We start from the raw sequence: 21200 nt of genomic DNA, 5'->3' as shown, positions 1-21200 counted from the left end.
ATTTAGATGCTTTAAGATAATAAAAGCAGTACTGAATCTATGATATCGTGATAGAAAGAGGGAGAGCAGGACTGCCCCCTTTCTTAAACGATGTTACTTGCATAGCTAGCCAACACCCTCTCAGTCAAAAATAAAATAAATACAAAATCTATAATACTACAACTTCATTGGATTTACTGGATTTTTCCTTTCTTTTCGGTTTACCACCGTAATACATGTTTATCCAAGCGGACATTCTAGACATTTTTTTAATGAATTTTTCCATCTTCGCTAACAAAATGTATTCAGTCCACGAAGAACACAATGGACCATGGCTAGCAAAGATGATTTTCACCCCCGTTTTCGGGTGTTATAACTGACCAAAAATAAGTAAGTTTATTTTACAATTTTCATTCAGAAGAGGGATAAGTTCATGAGTCACCGATCGAATAAACAAAAAATCGTCCGCATTCTTATTTCACTCGTTGTCAACTGTACACTTTGGGATATTTCATCACTGCCTAACATTAATACAGCGGATCTAAACTATATATTCTTAGTTACAATAGAAAATATATACTAAAAGACTTGTGGTGCACTGAATGTCAATCTTTTAAAATAGTCGCACACATAAAGCAATGCTTTTACCTGTCATTTTCCTTGAGTAGCTATAATTCATGCTACATGTATCTATCAAACTGAAATTATTGGAAATTTATACCATGTAATAGTTGTCCATGTCTGTTCATGATCCTTCTCTTATTTGGTGAACTTGTGCTGCACGTGCTGTGAAACAATGTGCCGACAGCAATCTAATTAAAATCAGACTACTTCTAAAGATCCACGCCGTATACTCTGTGTAAGTACTTACGCAGAGTGTACGGCGCGGATCTAAGTAGTCTGATTTTAATTAGATTGTGCCGACAGGTGTTTGCGTACAGGGTGTCGAGAATGTGGGCGTTTTATAAAGAAAGTGCGGGGAACTCTGCATACGGATACATACTTATCTATATCTAGATATATCTACATGTAAATACAGGAAGTAATCCCGATTTACAAACATGTTGAGTTTTCAATTTAGCGACGCTGTCCGCTCTATTTCTAGGGTTAACCCCCCCCCCCCCCCCCCATTTATCTGCTTCAAACGTATAAATGTGAAAAAGTATATGTAATACATAATGGACGACAGTTAAGAATTTCGAATAGCAAACTCCAACATGTAAACACTATTTTTTTTATATTGAATTAGTATTATAAATCTACAGTAAAATATCATTAAATGATATATATAATTTTGTCAACACAGTGTGTGCTAGTTTGGTGGGTCTGAATGACAAAATCTTGTTGATGTGAAAAATGTCATTTATTAATGTAAATGACAGATAATATGCAATGGTAAATTCAACCAGTAATAAACAAGATATACATGATGAAACATCACAATCAACATACATTTAATATCCACAATTATATGGCCCACCAAATATGGGGAACTTAACACCCCCTAAATTGTGACACTCCTTGGCACAATACACCCCCCCCCCTTCCACACCTGTGTTGACATAGACTTGATTTTTTTTTTACCAAACTTGATCACCTAGGCATGTACAGTGTATACATGTATGTACATTCATTTACCATATTCTGCAACTCATCTGATATGCAGTATATATCTTGAATGTACCCATAACCGTACACTTTTAAAAAATATTATTACAATATATTTGTAAACATGCTCAACACAATTTAAATTCTAAAATGTTATAAAGTATATATGCGCATATCGTATTCATTAACCTCTATCTCGCCAACCAATATTGTTTAAACTATCTACGTGGCACCATGAAGACATTCAACAATCCTGCCAAAACCGTACTTAATTAATTGAGGCAACAGGGGCCCCTGTCCCCATGATGCCCCAAAATTCAAGCATCACTTGTGACCCCTGATCACAAAGTTCTTAAGTACCTACATGTAGCATCCTACCCAGTGTTTGACTTATTGAGATAACAGACGTCTCTGTCTTCATGATGCCCCAAAAATCAAACAGCACCTATGACACATTATCACAAGGTGTTAACTACATTTTTAATAGAGGGATCCTGATATATTTTTTAAAAGAATCTGATTGCCACCTACCCATGATTTGGATTTTGTCATCTGAGATGCCCATGTTTGCTACCGTGCTAGCTGCACCTATCCTAAAGCTATGGGTTTAATATAAACTGGCATCATATCCTACCCATAACAAAGAAAGCTGCAGTTGCTGTGTAAAATATTGTTTTGTAACTGGTTTTCCATCAGAAAAACATAATAAAGCCCCCTCCCCCTTAAGTTCACAATACCTCGTTAATGCTTAGACTGGACACATTTCCGCATCCTGAATACTTTCAATATACAATACTTTACATGACTTTCCTTTATAATGCTTAAAGTGTTCGGCTGCATGAATCTTATTTTGAGTATTTACCGCAAACTGAATGGACTGCCTGGAAATTGTATTTAAACTAGCTCCTGTAATTTCCCCTACTCGCAAGAAGGAGTGAAATGCTAAGAGGTACATTGCCGCGAGTAAAACTTGTACAAAATATGCAAAACCCAAAGGTCCCACTGACTGTACTAATTTTTTCAGTATTTCTGGTGTTATTGGCAACCTTGTATCAGCCCTAGACTTTTGACTTTTGCTTTCTATACCCCACTAAAGCTTCCTTAACAACAAAGTTCTGAGAGATATCTTGAAAACCAGCCATACAATGCACATAATTTAGCATAGACAAATATGATGCTACAGTATTATAAGCCCTGTTCTTGTGCATGCAGAAGGCCATCAAAAGTATTATTTTATCTACAGCCAATGGTAAAACTGTAGCCTACTTTGTGGGAAATAAACTGCTAAGAAATTCATATAGCACCATAATTATCAAATGAATTTTTTGACAAAGAACTTCTAATAATATCCGTGGACAGCTGAGTCAGTGAGGCTCGACCAATATCGATATATCTGCTGGATGTTGAGCCATATCTGGAGCAAACCTTTTGAACTCCTCTATCTGAAAACGATAAAGCCTACCAGCTAACACATTATTGAACCCTGGGATATGCACTGCCTCCGACTGAATATTAAACCTTAATGCCTGCACAACTAGTCTTCAAATAAGTATCATTAATTTTGAATCCTTAGCCGTCTGTTTGTTGATGCATTAAACTCTATGATTTATAGGCGTGTCCTTAGAAGATAAGTATTAATGTATATAGTATTTCTTATAATAACTCTGTACTCCGACGATTATTATGATTGACGTTGACTTGATATATTTTATCATTTATGTATTCTAATACTATGCATAAAGTACAAGTATTTACATTTCTTAAATATTTTATTCATTATAAGTGTATATTATTGAAACTGATTTGCTGAGAAAATAAATACATATTGTCGCATTTATCAAAATATTATTTTAAACAGAGATGAAAACATTAGAGCATTGATTTGAAATTGTCAACCGATGCTTGCAAAAAGTAATACCGACTTACAAGAAGGTCAATGACAAATCCCTCCAAAATAACCTTAAAAATATACAACCGATTTATAGACGAACCGACTTATAGGCGAATATATACAGGGTAGACCAAACGGGATCAAAATCCTATCCCTGTAACTCCTACATTGTAAATGTTAATTGTAAGTTGACAGTTGCAGTGGCTTAGAATTACTAGGTAAAGGTTAAAATGTTTAGATAGAAATGCGTATTCGAAAGTTTTAAACTTTCCATGTGGATTTTGTTCCTTATGCAAAACTTGTTTTAAAAGGACTGATTCACGATTTTCCCCAAAATAAAATCTACTGTCTGATGTGTTTGAAAGATTTCACATAAAAATTAAGGTTATACATTATCACAGCTCATTTTAGAGAGTTTATTATTTGTTTTGTAAACAAAGATTGCGGTATGATATTGTTTACGAATTTTTCAAAAGAAATGGATATCGATTTAAGTTTACCATGTCTTTCACATTTCAAGCCTTTTTGGGGTAGAATGTGTCATCTAAAAGTCAAAATTTGTGACTAAGCAAAATTAAGATGCTTTATACTACAGAATCAATATTTCACTTGTTTGTTTGTTTACGTAAATAGATTTTATGCCAAAAGATTAATTATGAATAAATACATTGTACGTTAATGAAATATTATTTACACTGAGTTGAAAATTATACGAGTAATTTTCCCCTCGAAACATGGCGACAAAAGTTTAACTTATCCGAAGAGAAATTGGCCGCTTTCTTGTGTATAATGGTTGGAATTGGGATCCAGAGGAAGAATAAATTCTTCGTCTAGACCATTTATTGAAGGAACTATCGGAAAATATGAATGCCCTGTTTTGTAGGCCATGTGTAATATTCGAGTCACACGAACAACTTTTGTAGGCAGAGAATTCTGGTGTGCGGACCAGAAAAACTAATTCAAACAGAATAAAACTCTCTAAGCTGTTTTGGAATATTTAGTCATCATGGGGCGTGGGACGATGATCGTTACTTCAGCTGTGCATAGCCAGAAAATTTACCGCACTGCGTAGGAACTCCCATCGGAAACTGTATGTCTGACAGTCATACATCGTCCGATACTGGTTGCATCTATCCGAGGAACGAAGGCAGTCAAATGGATACAAGAAAACGTTGAATAAAGAGCATTCTTTTTCTTTTCTTTTTTTAAACAAATTGATTGAGATCTATGTCACAAATAAGTGTACAAATGCATACACATACATATACATACATTAAAGCAAGAGAGAGGGAGAGAGAGAGAGAGATAGAAAGAAAAAAGAGAAGTGCGGAGAAAGACTGGTGGAGATAGAGAGGGGTGGTGAAAGAGGGAGAAAGTAATATGATGTCATTTGATACAAGTATGGTAAATCAATCATAACTAGGTTGTGTTGATATAAAAGACCAAGATCAAAATATGAAGTAAAATATAGATAATGATAAGTGTATTTGCAAATCAGAGTCTGTCAAAGAGAAAAAAAATATGTATTTCACCGATTTATAAATTCATCATATTTACAATGTTGAGTTGCAGTATACGTAAGTGTACTTATATGTGTTTTAAGATCAATCAGCAGTTCCTGGGTTGATAGGCTTTGTTGCTGACATCTTTTCCTGTATATATATGATTTGATAATTAACAGAATAATGCTTATTTCTTTAGAACTAATGATTCCAAAAATAAAAGGTTTTTTTATCTAATGTAATATTGATACCTTTTGTATTACATAAAGTTATGCTAGATCTCAGAAGTTCCTGTACCTTTGGACAATCCCAAAGCAGATGAATAATTGTTTCGTCACTATTTTGCATAACAACATAATTTGGTGTCTACTTTCCCTATCTTGAATAAGAATGAGTTTGTAGTTAAAATGTAGTTGTTAATCCTAAATTGTAACCACTGCAATTTAGAATTTTTTGTATATTGAAAAGGATGTGAATAAATATTTTCCCATCGTGAATCTGAAATTTCAAAATGCTTTCCCCATTTCATTTTTCCTAATGGAAGAATTATGGTCTCTGCAATTAGAGTATTATAGATATGCTTAGTTCCTTTTTTACCTGTACAGAATATTCTAATATTAAGAGGCACAATAGGTCTGGGATTGTTGGTTTCCATTCGAATTGTCTCAGTGGTACAGCTTGTTTTTATAGAACTTTGGAGTGAAGCATATCTCAAAAAATTTGTTTAGATTTTGCAAGTTTTCTGTAAATTTTCTAAAGAATAAAAATACCCCTTTTCATCAAGTAAATCAGATATGTACACTATGTTCTTCTCAAACCATTTTTCATAGAAAACTGTTTTATTTCCAATTTTGATTTTGTTATTATTTCATATTGGCTGGCTTAAAAAGTCATACCAGCATTTCTAAGGAGACAATTTTATCTAACTAAGTATACTTTCCATTTTGTGTCTTGAAAATACAGTGTATAAAATTCTTTTCATCCAAGACGATTTTAATCCTAAGATGTAGTTATTTATGTCCGTCATTTTTAGTCCACCATTTACATAGGCCTGTATTACTTGCTTTCTTTTAAGTTTGTCAACCTTAGACTGCCATAAAAAGTTAAAAAGAATTTTATTAAGATTCTTTATAAAGCTATTTGATGGAGAAGGTAGTGAAATAAGAAGATGATTCAATTGTGAAATAAGCAATGATTTAATAAGAGTTATTCTACCAAGTGGTGTTATATGGCAATAAAAATATACGAATCTAGTGTATTATCGATAAATACGGAGCGTCAATTGGGACTTGATATTTTTGTAATCAAAATCAATTTTGTGTAGACAAAATTGATTTATCTGATAACAAAATCATTTTTACCTTACAAAAATGTTATTCATAATTGTTTTATGCCTACTTCATTTTTGTAATGACAAATATATTTGTCATTTGTGATATCCGGATTAAGGGGGAAGTTTTACTTTATAGCAAATATCCGGGTAGGGGGGTATGTGGAGGAGATGTGTTAATGTTATGCATGAGGAAATGTTTGCATCATCCAAGTGTGTCCATGAAAAAAAGGCTATACACAGGTAGTTAGACGTAGCTAACAATGCATTGTTTATTTCCCAATTAGATTGCAACATGTGTAATCAGATAATAGTAGTTCTGCATATATAGTTACGTCAGTTTTCATTATCAATATGTAGTAGAACTTCTGGTCGAGGGGGACATGGGAGCTTCTGGGGGTCTCTACTCTCTCAGATCTTATATATATATATATATATATATATATATATATATATATATATATATGATATTAATCGTTGGAGGTGTTCCTGAACAGTAAACGTTAAGTGCTACTATCTCTCTCTCTAACTATGGTAGTAATCGATGACCTGCAGTCCTCAAGCCTGACTCAAGCTCAAGGAGCTCTGAAAGTTTAGAGTTCATTTCTGACACATCACATGACGTCTGTCGTCATAAAGAGACACATATGTTGAAATTACCTTGAACGAATGATGAATGAAGAGACCGGTCAATATTCATTGGGGAATATGAATTAAAAAACCTATGAATACAAATAAGATTGCTGTCCTATATCAGATGTATGATAAAAAAAAAGTGTGTCTTGTCTAATAAATAAATATACATGTATGATTAAACATCAATTTTACTTTATCATTGTTACAGATCACAGATAATAATCCTTGAATTTGTCTGGAACCATTACTCTTCTCCCTGAAGATGGTATATAAATTTCCTTTTCATTTTCACTACATCAGTACCCATCAGCACGATTAGTATCAATACCCCCGCCCATATGCAATGGATATAAAATGTCTACCGGTTGACTCGCATACATTGTATGTTACATCACAAAATATCAGTTTCAAAAAGCTATATTCATACAAAATAGATGTACTGATGATTTATTTCCCTCTGCCAAGCTGTGAAGCGCGGAGTGGGAGTGGCGGTAATTTGACGACATAGTAGAATTTCTTCCTTCTTTAATTAAGGCAATAAAATAAATTTAAACCTAGTATATGATTAATGGTATACAATAGCTAAAAATTAACACAGCCAATTTGCATACTTCTGAAATCATTTGTGATATCCGGATTAAGGGGGACGTTTTACTCTATAGCAAAATATCCGGGGAGGGGGGATCGTGGAGGTGTGTTAATGTTATGCATGAGGAAATGTTTGCATCATCCATGTCTGTTCATGCAAAAAGAGGCTATACACAGGTAGTTAGACATAGCTAACAATGCATTGTTTATTTCCCAATTAGATTGCAACATGTGTAATCAGACAATAGTAGTTCTGTTCTTCATAGTCAGTTTTAGTAGAACTTCTGGGGGAAGGGGACATGGGAGCTTCTGGGGGCTCTGGTCTCTCAGATCATTCCTAATCTATATCTATCTATCTATCTATCACTCTATCTATATGATATTAATCGTTGGAGGTGTTCCTGAACAGTAAACGTTAAGTGTTATTATCTCTCTCTCTAACTATGATAGTAATTGATGACCTGCAGTCCTCAAGCCTGATTCAAGCTCAAGGAGCTCTGAAAGTTTAGAGTTCATTTCTGACACATCACATGACGTCTGTCGTCATAAAGAGACACATATGTTGAATCTACCTAGAACGAATGATGAATGAAGGGACCGGTCAATATTCATTGGAAAATATACACTGGTACATTCCACATTACCATTTAAGAAAAAAAAGCCTTGCCTATGTCCTATCTTCTATGGATGCAAATGAAGTTGCTGTCCTATATCAGATGTATGATAAAAAAGTGTGTCTTGTCTAATAAATAAATATACATGTATGATTAAACATCAATTTTACTTTATCATTGTTACAGATCACAGATAATAATCCTTGAATTTGTCTGGAACCATTACTCTTCTCCCTGAAGATGGTATATAAATTTCCTTTTCATTTTCACTACATCAGTACCCATCAGCACGATTAGTATCAATACCCCCTCCCATATGCAATGGATATAAAATGTCTACCGGTTGACTCACATACATTGTATGTTACATCACAAAATATCAGTTTCAAAAAGCTATATTCAAACAAAATAGATGGACTGATGATTTATTTCCCTCTGCCAAGCTGTAAAGCACGGAGTGGGAGTGGCGGTAATTTGACGACATAGTAGAATTTCTTCCTTCTTTAATTAAGGCAATAAAATAAATATAAACCTAGTATAAATAGTATACAATAGTTTAAAATTAACACAGCCAATTTGCATACTTCTGAAATCATTTGTGATATCCGGATTAAGGGGGATGTTTTACTCTATAGCAAAATATCCGGGGAGGGGGGTCTTCATCATCACGCTGGTCTTTTTCAGTTCCTAGCGCTAACACTGTAGCTATATGACAATTAACAGCTCAACTCTTTTCTGCTTTTATTATGAAACAGGACTAAATTGTGATCTTAGAATATTTTTATCTGCAGTTGCAACTGTTTGCTTTTCCCAAGTTGTTTTCAAACACTTTATTCCAGTCTATTTCCTCAAATGTTCTTTCAGCAACGTCTTGTCGTTTTTTTTTTGAGCTGTCAGCCTTCTCTTTTCTTTTTCTAACTTCTTTGTTGAGTTTTATTTTGTAAAATTTTTGTTTAAAGAGCTACATTTTGTATATTTCCAAATCACTGTTTTAATGAATTGTTGTCTCATGTACATACAAGTATTTTCACATCTCTGTATTCTCTATCAAATTATTAAAGATGTGTTTATACTTTAGCTAAATTCTGTAACACATTATCACTCAGACAATCTCAAATTGTTTATTTGTTTCTTGTTGTAACTTTTACGGGTTTCACAATAAACTCTGTTATCTATCTGTCAGACTTATATCTCATCAAAGTGAGGGACAGAATAGTATCATTATCAAGCGTCTGGTTGATAGTAAATGTCTACAAGGTTTAATCAAAATATCTCAATATTTCTTAAAAATTGAGATAAAAGCAAAGTGTGACGGAAGGACAGACGGAAGTACCACACGGAAGTAATGAGTATACATTGGTTTGTGTTTCATTTGTCAGAAGTAATATTGAACTAGTGAAAACTAGAAATAATTGTTTTAGCACACTAAAACCGGTCAATGACGTATCCCCTTCCATTTTCCATAGTTATTTTTAAACATGTTTAGGGATCATCATGCGAAGCACTTTTATGTTAAGTTTGTGAGTAAAATGTCCAGAGTTAACACATCGATAAATTCTTCAAAAGGAATGTTTGATTCATATGATTTCAATTCGTTCCCTGTATTATCAATTTCAATAATTTGAATAGTTCTCCGCACTATGTTATTTGTTTTCAGGCGCGTATGTATGTATACATAGCGTTTTTGGATTTATTGATGTGTAAATTCTCATTTTGCTTTATTTTTGTCCAATCAAAACGATTGTAATAAATAACATTGGAATTATATGCTGATACATATTGGTTGACTTTGATCACGAACTATAGTTAAATGCGAAAGTAAATCAGCGCATGCGTAATACAAGACTTTTATCGAATTTACTTTAGTTTAGACTATTGTAAACAAGATGGCTGTGAGTAACTGTTTCTTTTTTATTCTTGGAAATCTTTAATGACGAGTGCGAAGTAGAGTGCATGCATGTTCACAAGTGTAAAGACAGGAAAAAGAATTTTGTTTCTCTATACTCAAAGCGAGAATGCGTGCCAAAAGTTGAAGGATACGTTTTAAACGTTGTGGAGTTGATGGACGAACCGCAGCATATCGATGATTTCAGAACCCATTTCCGATTATCTCGAGAGCTGTTTACATTCATCTTGAACGAACTTTCTCACACTCTCCAAAAAAACGGCCATGGTCCTCAAGTGAATGTGCCTCCTGACAAACAGTTATTAGTGGCATTGTGGTATATTGCAAATACAGCATCCATGAGAGAAGTGGCACATGTGTTTGGCCTCTCAATGTCAACAGTGCATGGAATTGTGAAAGATGTATGTGAAGCACTAGCGCAGCTTAGCGACAGGGTAAGTAAAGAAAACCAGCTTCTTCTCTCTGCATGTTTTGCAGATTTTTACAAATACATTGGTGATAATGACATCTTTGCAAGCCAATAGGTATGAATCAGTCTACTACACTGCTACACTCTGGGAATATAATGGACCACAAGTCATAACCCTTGGTTTGCAAAGCTGTGATCATAGTGATAATATCTGTAAGTAAAATTCAAAATAAACGCAGATCATCCTTGGAATGTATTCCTATATGTAACTATAAAAGCTAAAATTGTGATTCTAGGAGAAAATGCAGTTTCTAATATGTACATAATACTAAAATTCATACAGGTGATACAATGGCCATCCCCTGAACAACAACAGCGTACTGCAATAGAAATTCAGGACATGTGCTCTCTTCCTGGCGTAGTGGTTTTCATAGATTGGACCCACATACGAATTTCCAGTGCGTTACAAGGACAGAAGGATTATTATAATAGGAAAGGATTTCCTTCAATTCAGTTGCAGGTAAACTAGTTGTGCTGTAGAGATATCACTTCAGTTCACAATTCTGTAAAATGTTGATCAATTTGACAAATATAACATTAGTTAACTTTAGATCCTTTCTTAGACTTATATGATTTTCATTATTGAAATTCAGGTTGTTGTGGACCACAATATGAAAATTTTGAACTGCTATACAGGTTGGCCTGGGTGTGTCCATGACGCACGTGTGCTCAGAAACTGTGGACTATACCATAGAGCCGAGGCAGGGGAACTTATTACACCAAATTTCTACATATTAGGTGACAATGCCTATCCACTAAGGAACTGGCTTATCACGCCCTTCAAAAATGTGGGACAACTGACAAGACAGCACATTAAATTCAACAAGAGACTCTCCAGTGTTAGACAAAACGTAGAAAGGACTTTTGGACATTTGAAAGGAAAATTCAGGCGATTGCGTGATATACCTTTGCATAATCACAGAGAAATCTGTACTCTGATTTATGCATCTTGTGTGTTGCATAACCTGTGTGTTCAGTACAATGATGACATCGACTGTTTTGTTGAGCAAGATATTGAACATCATCCTAACCAGTTTGAAAATGTTTACCAGAATGGTCATGCTGCGGTTCTTCGTAGACTCCAGTTGGTTAATATTCCTTAACCAAATAAAGAATTACCAAATATCAGAATTTTGTTTTTATCAATCTCTGACATTTTGTTTTCTTCAAGTTCCTCTCATAAAAAAATCAGCTTTAAGCCAACCATAAAAAATTCTTGTTTACAGTTTCCCACCCATATCTTTCAGAATATTAATACATTTTAATAATAGTAAATAAGCATGATAGTGTGATTCTCCAACAAACTTTTACCCCAACAGTTTAATTTGACAATGCAGCATAGATAAACTGCAGTCCAAATTTTCTATAATTCAAGAAAACTTTATGTACTATTTAGTTTCACAAAACACTACTGAAGACAAGAAACTTTTTTTCCAAAATTTATAATCAAATATTTGATTGTAACAAACGCATATATCTTTATGTGTAATAAACTTAAAAAACAATAACAAGATTTATAAAAAAGTAATATAAAAAAAAATACCGATGTCAACAACCTACTTGGATGATTGATATAAAGAAAACCCCATATTTGGGCTTTGTATAACTTTGTCAAACATATTGAAGACCAATAACAGTCACCTATGTAACATTATCATTCGAGTCTTTTATAACTTTGTCAAATAAAAAATACTAAAGACCAATAATAGTAAGTCACCTATGTCATATGTGACTCCATAAAATGATCAATCTGATCCTGAGTCTTGTATAATTTTGTCAAATCAACACACTATAAGTATACAGCACCTTAAAATAGCCTAGTCTGCAAATGTTCAGAAGATTAATTTCCATTTTTATCAATACACTTCTCAAATAAATCAAGAAACCTGTCCATTCTTTGCATCTTTTCAATTTTCTCACTGAATTCTTTTTTTTAGCATCAAGGTGGTCCAATATTTCTTGGGCCTGTTTCCTCTTTTTTGCACATTTTTGCTCCTTCTTCTTAGGACTCTTTGAATTGGTTGAGGTGGTTTTTGTTTTGTCACTAAAAGGACATTCATTTGACTCACTGCTGTTACATGTACTACCGGTAATGCTGTTCATTATAAAAGACGGTTTTGATGATTGTTTCGCTCCATACATTAAATCGAACTCCTCTTTCAACCGGAAATACTTTCTTTCTGTCCCCGTTCCCGAATCAATAATTTCTTTCCATCGCTTCTTTAAGTTGTTGTATTTGTTTAAGGCTTGTGTCGGTGTTATTTTCATGTGAAAAATGTTGGACAAATCTTTTGCTATTAGGTTCCATAAAGTTCCATGATTTCTGGGTTTTTTTTCAAACAAGTCTTGCCTCTCATGACGCAGGTGAACAAGCATATCCTCCTGTTTATCTTTCCACACATGCACACTGGCAGCTGATATTTCATCACTTGAGGATGAGTACATGAGGCACTTGAGAGGGGAGGAGCCACGGGTGGAGATGGACATGGTGGGGTGAATGAAGATGAACCTGGTGCTTTCAACTGTGGTGTAGCTTGAGTTTTAGGATTTGAATTATTTACACTTGATGTTGCTGAAGGTGTTGATACCGTGGGCTCGGGACATTGCTGCGCGATGAGCATTTTAACTATCATGTCCTTTAATTGAGGGTCTAAAAAGCAGAAATTATCTTCTATTAATATTCATCTTAATATTCACAAATGGTAATATGATAAACTTTGATTATATAAGTCCTATGTAACCAATCTGATTAAAATCAAACCCTTAAATGGCTACACAAGAAGGGTCTCCTTACCTCTCATAGAGATCTAGGTGAGTTGATCAGAGGATATGATTTCAATCAGTTTGCTATGTAACAAGTTGCTGACATGAAAGTCATTTTAGATACCTGTTTCCAGAAGAGGCGAAAAATTATTATTCATATTTATGAAAATGTGGTTGTGAACCCAAAAGAAAAAAAGATCCCCTGCAGGACATACATCATAAAGACATTTAGTATCCAGAAATTTTAAGATTTGCCTCTGGAAATTGAAATGAGCACCAGTAAAACCAAGGACTATTTACTTGCCACTACCTGCAATAATGTAGCCCTCTTCAATTTTTTTTGTGGGGGGGGGATCACGAAAACATAATTTCATTAGAATAAAAAAACATCAGATAGGGCTACATTATTGCAGCTAGCTTGCTACCTATGCATTTGTTCCATTAATAAACGTTTATTCCAAAAAAAAAATTACTACCTGTATCACCAGATATAAGACATTGCTTCGTTGCTTCATCACATTCAATGTGCATTTCAATTCCATTTGCTCCTTTTATCAATAGTTTTGGCATTCTGTAAAAAATACACAATCTACACATAATTAAAGTGAAAGCAAATACAATGCATTTTTAAAATGCTATACTACCATTTACATTTTGAGATGTAGATGACTGGTCAAGGTAAGTCGTAAATAAAACCCAGGCAAACAAAAGTTTAGACAGCCGTAACTAGTTGGGTAAGCATTATAAATTGGTTTAGTGTTATTGTCAATTTTAAAGTTTTCATAGACAAATAAAACTTAAAAGACAGAGAGGACAAACATAATGCCTGGATCTTCAAATCTACCAGGGGAATAGCGAAAAGTACGTATGTAAAGAAGTACTTTAAGCAAGGGGCGGATCTAAAGCCCCCCCCCCCCCCCCTCATTTGCAGATCAAAAAGTTTAAGAGTTATTCAATTTTAACAGTCTTAAATTAAAAACATATGAAAGGTGGATACTTACATCACTCAAACTTAACAACGCCATTATATCATTTAATTCTACGATAAATAAGACGAAACATTAATACATATTTACGACATTTTCGTCAGATACAAGTACCACTTAAGAATTCTTAAATAGTATAAGACAATTTGAAAGTGAAAAAGAAGTGCCAGGAAACGCTCAGAATGCAGGATTTTGCACAATTTACCCTTAGATTCCGGGGGCCTAGGTGGCCCCCAGCCTGTTGGGCGTAACCATTAAATCAGCTTTTTAAAAATCTTTTTTATATTTCATTACGAAATAAGGTCCGAGTATGGAAATTAGAATGACTAGAACTTTGGAAACAAGTAGTATTAACATTTTCATGTATAAAAGACTGTCTCACGATCTCCCCTAAAATGTTATGTACACCAGCAACGGGTTTATGGGGGTAGAGGTCGAGGGTGTGAAAAGTATGTAAAAGATCAAGTGCTAGACCCCCCCCCACCTTTCACAAATTCCTGGATCCGCCTATGATTAAATACTACATATATAAGCTGCATGTAAGTTTTACTGACCTGACTATTGTGAATACAATTATTTCCTCTAGTAGACCTTTATTCTGTAAGAAATAAAATGGAAAATTTATGTTTTTTCTTTGTCAGCGATGATAACATTTTTTGCGTCATGACACTGCGGGTGTGGTGGGTCGACAGGGGATGCTTACTCCTCCTGGGCACCTGATCCCACCTTTAGTGTGCACAAGGGTCCATGTTTGCCCAACTCTATGTTGCATTGCTTATAGGAGTTATGAGATTGATCACTGTTCGTTATCTTCACCTTTCCTTTATATCACAAACAGCACGAAAATATAGCCTGAATATTTATTAGTGGAAATACTTTCAAAAAATGGGGGAAAAAATCTTTAAAAAGCAATAAATAATTAAAATACTGAGTCGCATGAAGTGAATTCTTACCGCCCGACGCCATCTTTACAATCGATCTACCAACGCAAACGCGTGGGTTGAACTATCGTAGCGAAATTACGTCACTCCAGTTAAACTAAGTCGGGTTCGATGTTACTGTAGTTCAACTATTGTAACTAAAGTTCGTGATCGAAGTCAGCAATTGATGACATCTTTTAAACTGTATCAATATTTTTTACCTTGGCTTTCCATTGACCTTGGACTCAGTTTCAAAGCAACTATTGACATTTTTTTTATGAAAACTCTAACCCGGATACACATTAGTGCTATTCAACTGTGGCATTATTTCTTTTACTTTGACCTTCCCTGTGACATTGACATCATTATTCCTTATTGGGTGGTTAGCTCAGTTTCAAAACAATTAATGAAGAATGTTTAGCCAATTTATGAATATGGCCGGGCAAAAATTGTTTGGCATGTCCGTTTGTGATATCCATGAATATAAATGATGATCTGGATTTCATGAAAGTATATAAATTGTTTTTCTTTCTTTTGTGAGAAATAATATTGAATAATGATAACCTTTCTATATTTATAGCTAAACTTAATCAATGCAAAATTGCTATTTATCTTTATAGCAATTTTCTTTAAAATTCTGACGAATTTGAATAATAGTAAGTGAAATGAATGTATTGTGTGATACTTGAGTCAAAAAGGTTAAAAAATTTAAAATAATTTGAAAAAAGGTGACATTTCTTTTTATTAGAACACATCACTTTGTGACATTTCTTTTTATTAGAACACATCACTTTGTGACATTTCTTTTTATTAGAACACGTCACTTTGCAACAGAAATAATGCACTAGATTGATATGGGAGAGTGTTAAAAAGTTTTCTTTTTTATTTATGTGTGATATGACTTGTATACAACTGATACTTATTGATTGATTTTATGTTGCTTAACGTCCCTTTGGAGAATCTTTCACTCATATGTAGACGTCGCCACTGCCGGTAAAGGGCTGCAAAATTTAGGCCTATGCTCGCCGCTTTTTGAGCAGGGAGGGATGTTTATCGTGCCACACCTGCTGTGACATGGGACCTCGGTTTTTGCGGTCTCATCTTAAGGATCGCCCCATTTAGTCGCCTCTTACGACAAACAAGGGGTACTGAGGACCTATTCTTGCCCGGATCCCCACGGGATAAAATGATAAATCATTGTATAAAAGCTTTTAGAGTAAATAGAGAAGAGTGTTTCAAAGGTTCTCTTTATTTTGTTGAATGATAGATGTTAAATATTATTTATCGTGAAAACCACCATCTAAAACACATCTATCGTGAAGGCCTCCATCTAAAACACATTTATCGTGAAGACCTTTATCTAAAATACATCTATCGTGAAAACTCCCATCTAAAACACATATACCGTGAAGGCCTCCATCTAAAACACATATACCGTGAAGGCCTCCATCTAAAAAACGTATACCGTGAAGGCCTCCATCTAAAACACATCTATCGTGAAAACTCCCATCTAAAACACATCTATCGTGAAAACTCCCATCTAAAACACATCTATCGCGAAGGCCTCCATCTAAAACACATATACCGTGAAGGCCTCCATCTAAAACACATCTATCGTGAAAACTCCCATCTAAAACACATATATCGTGAAGGCCTCCATCGAAAACACATCTATCGTGGAGGCCTCCATCGAAAACACTTCAAGCTGTCTTTCTCAGAATCTTCTTCTGAACCATTTTGACCTTTTTAAGTATCGATCAGAAGGGAACTGAATCATCTGCTATTGACTTGCATTCATTATTTACTTCTGCAAATTAAGGAAACAGTGTCGTTTCAAAGATCCATGATCTTGTCAACTTGTGGGTGGTGACCCCACCTTTGTACATGTACATGATTTTGTTGATATTCTCATTGGCTATTCACATACATGTTACCTTTGCTTCTCTTAATATCGGTAAAATATGAGTATTGAATAGGTGTATTTTTTATGATGTAGCAGGCCCGCCATTGAATTGTTGATCAAAGTACACTTGGTATTGGATAGTGGCAACTTTGGTAGTCATGTGATCATGTGATCTGCTATTTTGGTCTCGATTATATATGTTTAATTGTTGATCAAATTAAGGTATTTCATCAATAAATACACTTCAGCAACATTGAAATCATCTTGTATTTGGTAAGGAGGAGGCATAAATAAGGAAACGGGCACCAGAAGTTTCCACTCATATCATGTTGTATTTATAGAGAAATACAATGTCATGTATCCTTATATCTATTCATACTATTCATTGCGTTGACAAAATGAATTTAATTTTTTGTTATTTTACTCTTTGCAAACAGAACAGACGAAGAAGTCCTCAACGTATGTGTATTGAGTGCAAATTTCTATTTTTGGAAATTAAGAAATTGATCTTAAGATAACTATCAGTTAATGAATCGCCCGTGTCGTAATGCACCGTTACATTGGATTATCTCCGTGACACGAACTGACCACCATGCTGACCACAGTTCTTAAGGATACAGACACCAAAACAACATTGAACTTGCCAAGCAAAGTGGGAACGTCATACTTAAATTCACCGTAACATATCGGTGTATTATAAACTTTATGTTAATGAGCAGACTCTGATCCAAATTGATTGAATGGCGAACAGGAAGGAGATACTATAGTAGATGACAATAGCATTTCCGGTACATCCGTAATACGGACAGCGACGGCTTCCTTGTTCACTGATACAAAACAGAATAAACAACCTGCACATTGATCACTCCAGCTGGCGATGGAGAACTACACCAGAGAGATGATCCCATCCAATTTGACGAATGTGTCTTCCGTGGTAGATTTGGAGTGGGAGGACTTTGTGAATAATGATCTCTCTATCGCAATATTCATGGTATTCCTGTCTATAATCGGCTCCGTGGGCAATGGTCACGCTTTCTGTGTGTATTTCTGTCGTTACAATTCCTCCAACCACCGGACATTTGTTGTGGCATTGGCCGTAATGGATTTCATAGCCTGTTTTGTTGTGATACCGTTTGAGATTTTTGACATGAGGTATAAATACACTTTTACCTCATCAGACACATGTAAAACCTTTCGGTACATCAATCACTGTGTTGTCGTTAGTTCAGGCGTGATGCTGGGTGTCATAGCAGTCGAGAGGTTCCGAAAAGCCTGCAGACCATTCCTTAGACAGTTGTCAACTAAGGGTGCACTTGCGGCCTGCCTGGGGACAGTGTTATTCTCTGTGATTGTAAACACTCCTTCCATTGTGTTTTACGGGTCCGCGGAAAAGGAAGTGAAAGGAATTACTGTCTACAACTGCCAAGCTCTACCCGGCTTCCGGAAGAATATCTTCTACAAAATGTATAACGGATTTCTTCTGATCCTCAGTACGAGTATATTTCTGATATGCACGGTGATGTATATATTTGTAGGCCGGGTACTGTATAAACAAATGAAATTCCGCATGGAGGTGCAACAGACGCAGAGAGCCCCCCAGCAATCAATGATCAACGACGACGTCGAGAGCGAGTCCAGCTCAGTGATGTTGAGTACGCGGGAGAGTTCCTCTCAAGGAGGTAAAAAGAATGTACTGCGTTCGTTGAGTTCTGTGTCAATGAACGCTTTAAACAGACTGTCAACAAAACGCAAGAAATTTGGTGTCAATCGGAGTAGAAGGATCACTGTGATGTTTATTGTGGCTACGGGTGTGTCTTATATCGGTGTATTCCCTAACAGTGTGTTACTAATCATAAAGGCAGCGAATAAGTCTTATTACAGGACCATGTCGGCCGAGCTCGGATCCTTCATACGCTTTTTGTTACGGGGATATTTCCTCAGTAATGTGACTAATCCTATTGTCTATAGCTTTTTCGATGATCGTTTTCGGAGAGAATGCAGAAATCTGTATTCTAGATTAAAATGCTAACATCCTCAATTTAGCATAGGTGTTCTTTATAGCAATCAGTGGTGAACTTTTTATCACGTTTTTCCAAAAAAAATATATATTTTACATTTTTCCCAATTTTTACAATTAAAGAATAGTTGAAATTGTTTTATATACTTTTATATTATATACGTTCTAGAACGAAAAAAAATGATGAATTGCCATAACATTCACTATTACTATGCTCTTGTGAATGGCTAGATATCAGCGTACACATTCGAGTTAGAATGTCCCAAATATGTTTTTAAAGTAGGATCATGTTTACTTTCTATTTTGAAAGTTTGATGCATCAATTTTGATCGAATTTTGTGAAAATCATTTAGAATTTCTCTGGACATTGGATTATACGTCCATTCAAATTGCTTCTTTAATAATAGCAAATGGATTGCATGTCAAAATGATAAAAGGTTTCCGGATGTGTAAATATGTCAACAGGGGTTTTATACTGATAATATATCTGGTTCTATATAAATAACTATTGCGTTATATTTTATTTAAGGATTATTTGGTTTAGGAGCCACAAAATTTTACCAAAGCGTGGTGTACAGGGCCGTGGAAGTGATGTTGTTTTTTTCTATTGTGCTAAGGCCTGTCGTGACATGGGGCCATTGTTTGTAGAGTTATAGACGAAAGATTCGTGTCTTTCATTTCTAGAAAAGGATGCTTAGCGAAGGAATGATGAATCAGATGCTGTTATGAGATGTGCTGATGTCATTATGTGATGTGCTGATGTCATTATGTGATGTGATAATGTCATTATGTGATGTGGTGATGTCATTATGAGATGTTCTGATGTTATTATGCGATGAGGTGATGTCATTATGTGATGTGGTGATGTCATTATGTGATGTGGTGATGTCATTACGTGATGTGGTGATGTCATTACGTGATGTGATGTCATGACATGAGTGATTTAACACTTCTTTATATAATGCCGTTATCTCAATTTATGATGTGGAAAAGTTATTACATGGTGTGGTATTTCATAAAATTGATATGGTGAAGTATTTCCATTATGTGATGTGGTAAGTTATTATATGATGTGGTAAATTCATTTATATGAGATCATGGAATCATTGTATGATGGGACAATTTGATTTCTCGTAGGCACCTGATTCCATTTCTGGTATACCCATGGGTCCGTGTTTGCCCAACTCTCTATTTTGTATTCCTTATAGGAGCTGTGAGATTGATCACTGTTCGTTATCTTCACCTTTTTCCTGATAGGAGTTATGATGTGGTAAGTTCATTATGTGGTATGATTCTTTCATTATATGATGTGGTTAATCCATTATACGAAGTCGAGGAACCATTATATGATGTGGTTACAACATTATGTACAATACTCTCGTCTTAATGATTAGTGTCATATAAAAATCGTGTATATCTCTTTTCTCTCTATATCCTATTTCAGTACCACCTTAGTAAAGTTTTAAAGGCGTATTATTTCGTCCAAAGATTTTTAAAATCGTGATGAACGTTTAAAAATAGATACATGTATTTACTTATCCAAAATTTCCGGGATAACTTTAAAAATGAGATGTTTATTGCCCGTTAGGAAATGAAATTTTTAACTATACATGTATTTACTTATTCATTCTACTTGAACGAATTCTCTTCAGTGGAAACGGAGTGATACTTGTCTGATTACACAAGAAAGAGTCGAAGGCTTGAGCAGGAAAATGATAGCTTTTTGCTCGAAAATGTAGGCTCTAAGACTCTACCAAGCTGGAGCGGACAGACACCGATAGAGAGACACCGATAGAGAGGACAAACACCGATAGAGAGGACAGACACCGATAGAGAGGACAGACACCGATAGAGAGGACAGACACCGATGGAGAGGACAAACACCGATAGAGAGGACAGACACCGATAGAGGGGACAGACACCGATAGAGAGGACAGACACCGATAGAGAGACACCGATAGAGAGGACAGTCACCGATAGAGAGACACCGATAGAGAGGACAGACACCGATAGAGAGACACCGATAGAGAGGACAGTCACCGATAGAGAGACACCGATAGAGAGGACAGACACCGATAGAGAGACACC

The 21200-nt window shown here is 35.1% G+C and overlaps 3 protein-coding genes across 4 annotated transcripts; 2 read left to right on the top strand and 1 right to left on the bottom strand.

Annotated features, from left to right (window-relative positions):
* Positions 1 to 10014: 10014 nt before the first annotated feature.
* Positions 10015 to 11706, top strand: LOC125646358 (uncharacterized). 2 transcript variants are annotated; one of them, XM_048872603.2, is made up of 3 exons: positions 10015 to 10488; positions 10807 to 10983; positions 11117 to 11706. In XM_048872603.2, exons 1-3 carry the CDS (start codon positions 10102 to 10104, stop codon positions 11624 to 11626), a joined length of 1074 nt encoding a protein of 357 aa, XP_048728560.2. In that variant the 5' UTR covers positions 10015 to 10101; the 3' UTR covers positions 11627 to 11706. The 2 variants fall into 2 exon arrangements, with proteins under 2 accessions (XP_048728560.2, XP_055997142.1); XM_056141167.1 differs by having other exon boundaries at positions 11160 to 11292.
* A 12-nt stretch (positions 11707 to 11718) lies between these two features.
* On the bottom strand, positions 11719 to 13856 carry LOC125646359 (uncharacterized). The gene is made up of 3 exons (XM_056141168.1): positions 13763 to 13856; positions 13047 to 13173; positions 11719 to 12951 (listed from the first exon to the last, which is right to left on the bottom strand). The coding sequence occupies exons 1-3, from the start codon at positions 13854 to 13856 to the stop codon at positions 12300 to 12302; spliced, it is 873 nt and encodes a 290-aa protein (XP_055997143.1). The 3' UTR covers positions 11719 to 12299.
* A 3764-nt stretch (positions 13857 to 17620) lies between these two features.
* On the top strand, positions 17621 to 19617 carry LOC125648148 (5-hydroxytryptamine receptor 1F-like). The gene has a single exon (XM_048875073.2). The coding sequence runs from the start codon at positions 17973 to 17975 to the stop codon at positions 19122 to 19124; it is 1152 nt and encodes a 383-aa protein (XP_048731030.2). The 5' UTR covers positions 17621 to 17972; the 3' UTR covers positions 19125 to 19617.
* Positions 19618 to 21200: the final 1583 nt, after the last annotated feature.

Source organism: Ostrea edulis, chromosome 6, assembly GCF_947568905.1.
Source record: "Ostrea edulis chromosome 6, xbOstEdul1.1, whole genome shotgun sequence".
Taxonomy (NCBI): Eukaryota; Metazoa; Mollusca; class Bivalvia; order Ostreida; family Ostreidae; genus Ostrea; species Ostrea edulis.
The sequence above is the reverse complement of the archived record's forward strand: the minus strand, read 5'-3'. Positions and strand labels throughout refer to the sequence as shown.

Excerpts from the sequence above, each read along its gene's own strand:
- LOC125646358 (XM_048872603.2), top strand. The coding sequence starts at position 10,102 with ATGCATGTTCACAAGTGTAAAGACAGGAAAAAGAATTTTGTTTCTCTA. Across the intron at positions 10,489-10,806 it reads TAGCGCAGCTTAGCGACAGG|GTGATACAATGGCCATCCCC; the intron begins GTAAGTAAAGAA and ends AAATTCATACAG. Across the intron at positions 10,984-11,116 it reads TTCCTTCAATTCAGTTGCAG|GTTGTTGTGGACCACAATAT; the intron begins GTAAACTAGTTG and ends ATTGAAATTCAG.
- LOC125648148 (XM_048875073.2), top strand. The coding sequence starts at position 17,973 with ATGGAGAACTACACCAGAGAGATGATCCCATCCAATTTGACGAATGTG.
- LOC125646359 (XM_056141168.1), bottom strand. The coding sequence starts at position 13,856 with ATGCCAAAACTATTGATAAAAGGAGCAAATGGAATTGAAATGCACATT. Across the intron at positions 13,174-13,762 it reads TCTTATATCTGGTGATACAG|ACCCTCAATTAAAGGACATG; the intron begins GTAGTAATTTTT and ends TCTGCTTTTTAG. Across the intron at positions 12,952-13,046 it reads AAAACTCAAGCTACACCACA|TGATGAAATATCAGCTGCCA; the intron begins GTTGAAAGCACC and ends CTCATCCTCAAG.